Genomic DNA, 11950 nt, shown 5'->3' with positions numbered 1-11950 from the left:
ACCTCCGAACCCTCAGCCTCTGCTTCCTCAATGGAAGACGTGACGGCGGGATTGAGGAGGTCCTCGAAGTATTCCTTCCACCGTCCGACGACATCCCCAGTCGAGGTCAACAGCCGCCCACCCCTACTGTAAACAGCATTGGTAGGGGACTGTTTCCCCTTCCTGAGGCGCCGGACAGTTTGCCAGAATTTCTTCGAGGCCAGCCGATAGTCCTTCTCCATGGCCTCACCGAACTCCTCCCAGGCCCGAGTTTTTGCCTCCACGACCACCCGGGCTGCAGTCCGCTTGGCCTGCCGGTACCTGTCAGCTGCCTCCGGAGTCCCACGAGCCAACCAGGCCCGATAGGACTCCTTCTTCAGCTTGACGGCATCCTTTACTTCCGGTGTCCACCACCGGGTTCGAGGATTGCCGCCTTGACAGGCACCGGAGACCTTACGGCCACAGCTCCGAGCAGCCGCTTCGACAATGGAGGTGGAGAACATGGTCCACTCAGACTCAATATCTCCAGCCTCCTTCGGGATCTGGTCGTAGCTCTGCCGGAGGTGAGAGTTGAAGATCTTTCTGACAGGAGATTCGGCCAAACGTTCCCAGCAAACCCTTACAGTACGCTTGGGTCTGCCGAGTCCGTCCAGCCTCCTCCCCCGCCATCGGATCCAACTCACCACCAGGTGGTGATCAGTTGACAGCTCCGCCCCTCTCTTCACCCGAGTGTCCAAGACATACGGCCGCAGGTCAGATGAAACGACCACAAAGTCGATCATCGACCTACGGCCTAGGGTGTCCTGGTGCCACGTGCACTGGTGGACACCCTTATGCTTGAACATGGTGTTCGTTATGGACAAACTGTAACTAGCACAGAAGTCCAATAACTGAACACCACTCGGGTTCAGGTCGGGGGGGCCGTTCCTCCCAATCACGCCCCTCCAGGTGTCAGGTGTCACGTGGGTAACGACAGTGGCTTGAGACGCGTCTGACCTAATTTTAGCTACGTTTGAATCTAATTCTAGCTACAATTCTTTCACCCAATTACCCTTTAAATTCTCCTTTCAACTCTCGTCACCTTAGAAACAAAATAGGAAAAGATGAGAGAAACCAATACAATATTCAATCAGAATAAAAAATGTAAAAAATGAAAATAAAATACAAAAGGACTTGAAACAATCAAGAAAAAACAACAACAACAGCAACATGGAAAATTGAAATCACACTAAGTCCAATTTAGTCCTCAACCAACAGTGTCCGTGTATATCAGGTTGCCCAATTTCAGCTTCAGTTTGATGATTCTTCCGCAATTCAGGCTTAGTCAATACAGAAAAGAAACGTGTGCACAGCCCTACAACTCAGCTCAGGATCAGCTTGAGACTGGATTAACTGGAAACAGGCTCGTAATCTCCCATTAAAATTGATAACTCTGAGAGAAGATCGGTCAGACATGGAGCAGACGATGAATCGGAGCAAAAGAAACTTGACTGGGAACCAGATGGACTTGAGAAGGGTGACGTGTCTAAACTGATCTCGCGGTGAGATGGACCTGAGAAGGGTAACTGGTCAGAACTGATCTCGCGGTGAGATGGACCTGGCTCGGTTAAGTCCCTGGAGAGGACAGATATTTGTGGCTGTAGATCTGCTGGATCTGGGTCCACTGTGTCGTCCCCGTAACAACCAAGAGCGGAAACCTTTAGAGTTTTCCATGTTCGTTGGATGAATGAGCCTTTCTTCACCCTCCTTCTTGATTGTTTTTCTAAAAAAAAGAAAAAATGGAAAAATAAATTCAATTACGCCACGCCAACTTCGGACAAAACAAAGACGACCAAATCAAATCATGGAAAGGCAATAAAACGGCAAAAAAGTGATGGACTTATAACAGCTTGTGACTGTGTCATGGGTTACAGTAGAGAATCACAAAATCATTTTCATATTAATAAATCCCTTATGTAAACGTATATGACTACAGCCCACACACAAAAATGTCTTTTCAAATGGAAGAAAACCGGATGTGTAACTATTTTCATGCACTCATTCCTAAAAAACTAAATACATTTCAAGGTTCAAATTTAATTCAGTCGGATTTTCTTTTTTTCTCTAGAGCTATTAAACTGTGTACCGCAGTCAAATAAGAGAAGTAACACACAACAGTAAACTACAATCAAAATGCTCATTTCAAATCGAAATTTGATTCAAAATCGAGAATCGCTTCGAATCGCGAAGCACCAAAAGATTCCCACCGCTAGATTATAGTGAAAAATAAAATAGATGCTGAATGTTGAACACTAATAATTTAAGGGGAACAAGAATAACATAAACCGTAGACTAGAGCAAAAGTCTACAACTATAACGAAAAGAATGACAATAGACTAATAATAGACTTACCAACAGCCGGCGCTATCATAGCCCTCCATTTCCTACGGAGAAACGCACCCACATCTTTCTTCTTCTTCTTCTTTGTTTGGCTCTCAGCAAAATCTGAGGGAAGACATAATGAAGAAAGAATTCAATTGTGAGGTGAGACAACTGGAAAAGTGGGACATTTTTCAAGTATTTTCAGAGTATTTCCTCCTTAAAACTGCAGTGAACCAAAGACAGTCTCAAAAACACGGTGTGAAATCGCTGGTGTTTCTGACGTCACAAACCACCTTGTAACCAATCAGATCAACGTGTGATCGTCAACCAGTGGATCTCTGGGCTGAGTGAGTGAGTGGAGGCGGGGCTCATTTGCATATTCATAGAACCGAGCATACTAAATGAGGCAAGGGTGTCGAGTTACATTCAAACTATTTTAAGGCGTGACGGATTGTTTTTTCAAAGAAAAAAACATTTAAATATGGAATTATTTGGTGATCAAAGATGAGTTTAAAGGGATGAATTGATTGACCAGCGGGGGACTTTAATAATTAGGTACACAAGATGAACACAACACAACTCGGTTATAATGAAAGTACTGACAGTAATAATAATGACCATAGACTCACCCGGGACAGACGATGCATCGTCAGGATCGTCCTGAATAGAGTCCGGCGTCAGCTCGATACTAGAGAGACTGGACAATCCTGAGAAAGACATCAGCTCTAGATCTCGTGCCACTGCCGGCTCTGGGTCCAGGACAGATGTGCATGAGTGTTCGGGATCGTCCGGATCGGCATTAACCGGCAGCTGGACTCCAGATGGACACGGATGCACTGGTGTTGCCCAGTAAAACTCGGATGAATCCTGCTGGACATCCGTGGGATTGCAGGAGGGATATGTGGACACAAGTATATCGACCTCACTGCAGTCCAGCTTTACAGCCTTCCCGATTCTCCGTAAGAAAGCACAGATGCCTTGAAGAAAGGTAAAAACATTAACACAAGAAACCGTAAATACTGAGGCTTGACATCATGAAGAAAGAACAACATGGGATTACAACAGTTAAATATGTTCGTCCCAATCATCCTAGTGCCTGATTACACACACACACACACACACACACACACACACACATGCTTTCCTTTCCTCCCTTACATTTACAATTACAGCGATATACAATAGTGAACACAAGTGACGTCCGGCCCAGGAAATCTGACATCTGCACTCTTGTCTTGCATTTAAATGTTATTATAAATGTGTGTAAGATTTTGTAGTCATATTGCACAGTTAAGCTGGGAGTCGATTGTTTAATTTGTGATAATAATTCAATAAAACATAAACAATTTGGCAACATCATTTTTGTCCAGGCTGTTATATAAAGCTGAATTAAAAACACATGCAAAAACAAGAGAACCAACCAAATATTAATAATAACTTATAATGTTGTGTACCATGTGTGACCATGATCCTCTAAAGCAGGGAATAGCACACACAAGCATGTTTCAAACTAATCATAATTATTAAACATTGGATACTCAAATTATGGCTATTCTTGAAATTTGTACCCAATCCTTATTTAAATATGTTATGATGTGTCTTGGAATAAAAACTAAATCTGATTATTGGCTTCAGTTGTATTTTGATATAATATGGTGTGGTCATATATGGTAATTAATGAAACTCCAGTGATAATATTCTCCAATGGTCATTTGATTTACCCTCAGCTCTTCTCTCAGGTATCGGTACAGTCCTCTGGTCTGGGGTGATGCCGCTCCAGTCACGGGAATGAAGCTTCTCCTCTTCCTCTGCCTAGGGGGACCATATTTTGATTACCAAAAACCAGGACACTCGGCCCAGCAAACAGATACTCAAAGTTTACTCAAAGATGCCTTATTAATTTCAATACATTGAAAGTAGGCTATTCCTCCTCTGTATAAATAGAAAATTGTTACATTAACAAGACACAAATTCAGATAGGCTTCTCAGAGGTTACTCAACGTTTTATTATGACAGGTTTCAAAAATAATGAAATAATGTCTCTTCTGTATTACAAAAGTAAATATATAAATAATAAATAACTGAAAGAAATACCAACAAATTGAACAAATATATATCTCTCACAAACTTGCCAAAAAGAACTAACAAAATATATTTATATCTTTAGTTTTCTTCCTCTTTATCCTGTTTTTCTTCCTTGCCCATCTATATTTTGCTGTAGAGCTGATCTTTCCCAGCAGTTTTTTGAAAACCAGGACATTTTCATCACTTTATAAAGAGCAGCCAGGAGGGCCAGGACAGGACGTGAAAACAGGACTGTTGGCCACCCTACCTTTGCCTTTGCTCTCCGAGAGTCTTGAGAAGAAGTGGACGGACGTCCATCATCTGGGCTCTGCTGGCTGTCTCTCTGCCACTCTCTCTTCCTGTCAGCCGGACCTGTGGAGACAGAAACAAACTCACAAGACAGAGATGTTACATATCCAGGAATAAGCTCATGGCTCTGAGTCCCGGTCGGGCCTGGCATCCTCCTGCAAACAAGAGCAATACAATACAAAATACAATACAATACAATGAAATACCCCACCTCAGTAATACCCCACCCAAAATACTCAGAAATACCCCAACCCCCCCCCCCCCCCCCCAAAAAAAAAATTAAAAAATAAAAATAAAATAAAAATAAACAATAATAAATAAAATAAAACTCCAAAACTCCCTCAAAAACAAGAAAAGAACAATCAAATTAAAGCGTCCTCAGAAATAATATTAAATAAAAATAAATAAAACGATGTAGCGTTAGCTAGGATATATTATCCGATCTCCTTCTGGAATAAAAGTCTCCTCTCTCTCTCTGAAATCCTCCGAACAGCTTCAAAATCTCAAGTTCAGCACAAGAAAATTTTCAGCAAAAGTCTCTGAAATCGCCTCGACTCTCAACCAACCAACAGCGATCAAAGTGTTGATATTTTCATTCAAAATTCATAAGACGCGTCGCCATAGCAACTCATACTCGAATCACTCATATGCTCGCACGCGCATCCGAAGCCGCGTGCGTGAGCAGAGCGCGTGAGCTTACATCAATGACAAATAAGGTTTTCAACTGATAAAAAAAAAAAAAAAAAAATTAAATTGGTTAAAACTTTACATCAAAGTAGTTATTATCTTTATGGGGATGTTTTTTTTTTTACTTGTTACTAAAATCTAAATTTTAAACTATGTATTTTAAGTGGTTTAACTGAGAATCATGTGACCACACCAGTCAAAATGTCATAAGGCCTACAGGATAACGTTAATGCATTTTCTAAATATTATGATATTAAAACTTTTCAAATCAATAATACTTAGGCTAATGAATATGTAAAGTGATGCAGTAAACAATATTTAGAGATCAGAAAAAAAAATTTTTTGTATTTTTTTTGTATTTCTTGTTCAAGTTCTTTACACACATTTTAACACTGCAATGTGAGTTAAAATGTAAAATGTCTGAAAAAGTTTAACAGGACTTGATTTCATGTTATTATTGTTTCCTCAACTCCATTTAGTGAAATTATGCATTTCAATGGAAAAAAAAAACAGCGTTATCCCGTCTGACTTACGGTATATGGTATATGAAAACATATGAGATATCACATGAATTGTCATTTTTACAAAACTTACACACAATAATGTTCATAAATAATGAATGTTTGTTATGTAATGTTTTTTTTTTTCAATGAAATTAATTAGGCTCCACTTTAAAGAAATACACAAGTGGTTTTCAGTGTGAACTGTTACACATAAACTCAGTGTGGTTTCTTCCCAGATTTGCCAAGTATACAAATACAGTTAAACCATTTTTTTCCATGTTTATGAATATCTTACAACTTAGTAACAGCACAACTTAGTTTAAGGTTTAATTTAGTTCTGAAAAGTACCTTGAACCATTTTACTGATCACTCAACATCAATATTCATAAATAATGTAAGGGTTAATGTAGGCGACCTTCACTGATTTCACTGAACATTATTTATTTGAACAACAAATTTACAAAAGCATGTAATTGAACAATATATTTATAAAGACAATTTTTATTATTGAAGTACATTGAATCACTAAATTTCATTAAATTAACACTAAATGTTATTTTAGACAATGTCTATAGTAAATGTAATGTAACTGTAATTGAAAATTATTATGAATTAAATCATTTGCTGATATTCAACTGAACAATATTAATGATATGTTAGTATCACAATTTGAATGGAAATTATACAAATTAAAGCTGAAAACTGTATAAGAAAAACAATATAAATCAAGAAACAATATAAAATCAATATTGCTTTATGCAGAGCAAGATTATATGCTAGTTTATTAGGTTTGTGCTTGAATTGTTAAATGACTCCTTTCAGACAGAGACCAGTTGCAATTAAATGTGTACTGCAATGACATTTTGACTAAAAAGACATACTGTAACAGAATAATAAGCCCCTTTCAATATTGCAACTCCAAAAAACATTCCCAATTTAGCAAACCATGCTCATAATTCTCCAAACTTTAAATCAAGTTTTCCTGAACTTCTGAAAAAAGTTGAATAAAGTTGGGGCCAAAACCAAAAATATTTAAGCTTTTTTGACCCGATCATGTTCGCTATCGCTAAATGTTCCGAGTCTTGGCACTGTCTCGTTACTTCCGGTTTCTGGACTGGCTGCAGTAACACGCCTCTGTCCATACGGGGGCGCTCGCAGGCGGAGTGCAGAATGAATGGAGGTCTATGGAGCAATACTACAACTCCTTCTTTAACCTCACAAAATAACTTAGTTATTAATCTGATTTGTCTTATTTTGGGTGGGATTCACTAACTATATGGTGTTTAAAGTACATTGGAAGTATTTATTAGCAATCTTAACAAATCTGTGATCTGCAGAAAAACAATCAACAAACTTTTCTCATTTGTTGCATTTTTATTTATCTTTCAAAACTCTTTCTCAAAAAACTCAAAAAAAAACCTTCTTTCTGGAACAACCAGTGACTACCAGGAACAGTCTGGTTGACCACCAAGTACAGATTGGTGACAGCTGGAGAGACAGTGGACAGCCCGGAAAGACGGCATCGGGGCAGTGAGGGGTAGCATCCCAAGCTGCACCTTCTGAGAAGAAGGAACCCAAAGAGCTACGAATCGACCTACAGGAGATATACCCCTAGGGATTCCCGAGAGGGGGGGCGGAAGAGAATCCCACAGGACGGATCAAAGGATGACGACACATAGCAATGAAAACACGACAATGATAATGGAATGCGTATGTGGCAAGATATGCAAGAACCGACATGGCCTGCGGATCCATCAGGCCAAGATGAAGTGTATGCAGAAGGAAGTAGAGTCACAGCGCACAGGAACTACGCCTGGTGAGACGCAGGAGGAGCCAGGCCCGGAGTCACCCCACAGTGCCCGGAGCCTCCAGGTGATGCTACCAACTGACGCACACAGGACATCAGAACATCGTCGGGTGAAGTGGCCCCAAGCTAGCAAGGAGAAGGAGTGGCGCCAGTTTGATGGAGACGTAGACACCATCTTGGAGGCAACTGCCAAAGGGAGTGCTGATCGACGCCTCAAAACGATGACTACAATCATTATCAGCCTAGCTGCAGACAGGTTTGGACTTGAGGAGAAGCGAGCAGCAAAGCCCCCTTACACTATGAATAACAGAGCAAGTAAGATCCATCAGCTCAGGCAGGAGCTGAAGATCTTGAGGCAGCAGTTTAAGGTTGCAAGTGGAGAGGAGAGGGGACCACTCGCGGAGCTACGCAGCATAATCCGCAAAAAGCTTATGACCCTGAGGAGAGCGGAGTGGCATAGGAGGAGAAGGAGGGAGAGGTCCAGGAGGAGAGCTGCCTTTCTATTGAATCCATTTGGGTTTACAAAACAGCTGCTAGGACAGAAGCGCAGTGGCCAACTCACCTGCTCTAAAGCTGAGATTGACCATCACCTCAAGCAAACCTACAGTGATGAGTACAGAGAGCAAGATCTAGGCCCCTGCAGGTTCCTGATCAATCCACCTGCACCGGCTCTGGACTTTGATGGGAGAGAGCCAGGCTGGAAGGAGATCCAGGAGGTGGTTAGAAGGGCAAGGGCAAACTCCGCACCAGGGCCTAGTGGAGTACCGTATAAGGTTTATAAGAACTGCCCAAGACTACTCCACAGACTCTGGAAGATCCTGAAGGTGATATGGAGGAGGGGAAAGGTAGTAGACCACTGGAGACAGGCAGAGGGTGTTTGGATCCCGAAGGAGGAGAAGTCTCAGAAGATCGAGCAATTCCGGACCATCTCACTCCTGAGCGTTGAAGGAAAGATTTTCTTCAGCCTCATTTCCAGGCGACTGACAGACTACCTCCTGCAGAATTCATACATCGATACAGCGGTCCAGAAGGGAGGAATCCCAGGGGTATCTGGATGTCTGGAGCATACAGGTGTGGTCACTCAGCTTATCAGGGAAGCCAGGGAGAACAAGGGTGACCTGGCTGTGCTTTGGCTGGACCTTGCGAATGCCTATGGATCCATACCCCATAAACTAGTCGAAGAGGCACTGAACCGGCATCATACCCCGAAGAAGTTCAAAGACCTCATCCTGGACTACTATACCAACTTCCATATTAGAGTCTCCTCCGGAACGACAACCTCAGATTGGCACAAGCTTGAGAAGGGAATCATCACTGGCTGTACTATCTCAGTCATCCTTTTTGCACTCGCCATGAACATGCTGGTAAAATCTGCGGAAATACAGTGTAGGGGGCCCCTTTCGAAGTCTGGAGTTAGACAGCCACCCATCCGAGCCTTCATGGATGACCTGACAGTGACCACAACATCTGTCCCAGGCTGTAGGTGGATCCTGAATGGCCTTCAGGAGCTGATGTCCTGGGCTCGCATGAACTTCAAGCCGGCTAAGTCAAGGTCCCTCGTGCTGAAGAAAGGGAAGGTCACTAACAAGTTCCACTTCTCACTTGGCACCACCAAGATTCCATCACTGACAGAGAAACCTGTGAAGAGCCTGGGGAAGGTTTTCAATTGTAGCCTGAGAGACGCAGCTTCCACAAAAGCGACCAACCATGACCTGGAAACCTGGCTGGCTGCGGTGGACAAGTCTGGCCTTCCAGGCAAGTTCAAGGCCTGGATTTACCAGCACGGCATCCTCCCTCGGATCCTTTGGCCCCTCCTGGTGTATGAAGTCCCCATTTCAACAGTAGAAGGCTTCGAGATGAGGATTAGCAGGTTTCTGCGCAGGTGGCTGGGACTGCCTCGAAGCCTGAGCAGCATCGCACTCTATGGGCACAATAATAAGCTGAAGCTTCCCATGAGCAGCCTGAGCGAGGAGTTCATGGTGACGCGGTCCAGGGAGGTCTTACAGTATCGGGAGTCCAGAGATCCAAAGGTTGCCCAGGCTGGGATAGAGGTCAGGACAGGGCGGAAGTGGAGGGCTGCCGTGGCAGTGGATGACGCAGAGTCGAGGCTACGGCAAAGGGTATTGGTGGGCTCAGTGGCACATGGGAGAGCTGGCCTGGGCAGCAGAAGAACTCCTCGCTACGATAAGGCAGAAGGGAAAGAGAGGAGGTCCCTGATCCTGGAGGAGGTGCGTGCCGGAGTTGAGGAGAAGCGAGCTTGCCAGATGGCTGGGATGCGGCAACAGGGCGCCTGGACAAGATGGGAGCAAACACTGGAGCGAAAAGTGACATGGACTGAGCTGTGGAAGGCGGAACCACACAGGATAAAATTCCTGATTCAGGCGGTCTATGACGTGTTGCCAAGCCCATCCAACCTCTTCTCCTGGGGAAAGGTTGAGACACCAGCATGCCCCCTCTGCCAGAGGAGAGGAACGTTGGAACACATCCTGAGCTGCTGTCCGAAAGCCCTGGGCGAAGGGCGTTACCGCTGGCGGCATGACCAGGTCCTAAAAGCAATAGCGGATTCTATCTGCAGTGGAATCAGCCACAGCAAGAGCATTCGCCCAGTGAAGACCACAGCCTTTGTTAAAGCTGGGGAGAAGTTAATACCAGCTGCCCGGGGCACCTCCTCTGGCCTGTTGCCAACTGCGCGTGACTGGGAGCTGGCAGTTGATCTGGGTAAGCAGCTGAAGATCCCTGAAGCAGTTGCCATAACAACATTAAGGCCTGACATTATGCTCATCTCGGAGGCCTCCAAGCAGTTAATTCTATTGGAGTTGACAGTGCCTTGGGAGGACCGTATGGAGGAGGCCAATGAAAGAAAGAGGGCAAAGTACTCCCAGCTTGTAGAGGAGTGCCGGAGCAATGGGTGGCGGACAATATGCCAACCAGTTGAAGTGGGATGTCGAGGGTTTGTGGGCCATTCCCTTTGCAGGGCCTACAAGATGCTTGGCATCACAGGGGCGAGTCAGCGAAGGGCCATCAAGTTGGCCACGGACGCTGCAGAAGCAGCATCAAGGTGGCTGTGGATCAGGAGAGGAGAGGCATGGCGTGTAGGGCAGTAGCGCTACCTGGACATAAGCTGGGACTTGATCACCCCAGCTGGGTCGCCTAGGGGAGGGGGTCTGATTGTTGAAAGACCCGAAACCCCCCGTGATCTTAGGTTACATCACTGAAGATATGTCCAGGTGCACCAGACGGTGTAAAAAAAAAAAAATCCTAGTCACACAAAAGATCTTACTTTATTTTTTCACTCAACACCCAGCATCATACTAATGGAAGTCTTATCTGTTTTCTTCTGAATGACGAAGATGATGATGATGCCAAGGGTAATCACGTTGAAACCACACTACAGTAATGTCCATGAAAGCTCAAGTCCACAAATCCAAATCTCAAATCCTCCCAGTGTCAACCTTAGTGTGGATCCAAAATCCCATACAATTCAGCTTCGGGATCCAAAACAGTGCGGAAAACCACTGAAATAAGCCACAGGGCCTCTAAACTCGCTCGCATAGTTTCAGACAAGGGTCCCACCATGAGTGACAGAAAGACAAAAGCCACAGTATGTGAAGTCCTTCTACAAAATAAATAAATAACATTAGAAAAAATACATACTCATACATCAACCAGTCAAAGTCAACATAAGAAAATAAACAATGCTTACTTTCGATTGAGCATCAAACTTTCAGTTTCCCAATCAGGACCATTGATTTCTTGGATTTCTAATGCATGCTTAGCTTACTCCTCCATTACATGTACTCTCTACACCTGTTTTATACCTGAGAGTATTACTCCTTGATGCCCCCACAAGGTGTGTAGTATAATTACTACAGCTCAAAAAAAAAAAAAAGAAAACATGTAACACTCAGTGTTGTTTATTTTATTGACTAAACTATTTACATTTATTCATTTAGCAGAGGCTTTTATCCAAGCGACTTACAAATGAGAACAAAAGAGGCAGTTAAACTAACAGTAGGACAACAATACGCAAGTGCTATAACCCCTCTCAGTTTAATTTTAGTGCAGTTTTAAAGAAGAGAAGAGAAGAGAAAGTGTTAGTACTACTGAATCTGCCGAAAAAGATACTGTACGTCTTCAGCAGTTTCTTGAAAGTGGCTACTGACTCAGAAGCTCTGGTTGAGTTAGGCAGATCATTCCACCAGCAGGGAACAGTCATGGGTAAAGGTCCAAGAAACAGATT

The 11950-nt window shown here is 43.4% G+C and overlaps 2 protein-coding genes across 2 annotated transcripts; one reads left to right on the top strand and one right to left on the bottom strand.

Annotated features, from left to right (window-relative positions):
* Positions 1-423: 423 nt before the first annotated feature.
* Positions 424-4922, bottom strand: LOC148973661 (uncharacterized). Its single transcript, XM_089119369.1, has 5 exons — positions 4673-4922; positions 4062-4152; positions 2970-3317; positions 2371-2463; positions 424-1741 (listed from the first exon to the last, which is right to left on the bottom strand). The coding sequence occupies exons 1-5, from the start codon at positions 4862-4864 to the stop codon at positions 1368-1370; spliced, it is 1098 nt and encodes a 365-aa protein (XP_088975495.1). The 5' UTR covers positions 4865-4922; the 3' UTR covers positions 424-1367.
* A 2682-nt stretch (positions 4923-7604) lies between these two features.
* Positions 7605-10940, top strand: LOC148973660 (uncharacterized). The gene has a single exon (XM_089119199.1). It carries the CDS (start codon positions 7605-7607, stop codon positions 10812-10814), a length of 3210 nt encoding a protein of 1069 aa, XP_088975325.1. The 3' UTR covers positions 10815-10940.
* The last annotated feature ends 1010 nt before the right edge of the window (positions 10941-11950 follow it).

Source organism: Pimephales promelas, chromosome 14 (assembly GCF_988280905.1).
Source record: "Pimephales promelas chromosome 14, fPimPro1.hap1.1, whole genome shotgun sequence".
NCBI lineage: Eukaryota > Metazoa > Chordata > Actinopteri > Cypriniformes > Leuciscidae > Pimephales > Pimephales promelas.
Note: the sequence above shows the minus strand (reverse complement) of the source record. Positions and strands in the feature narration are given on the sequence as shown.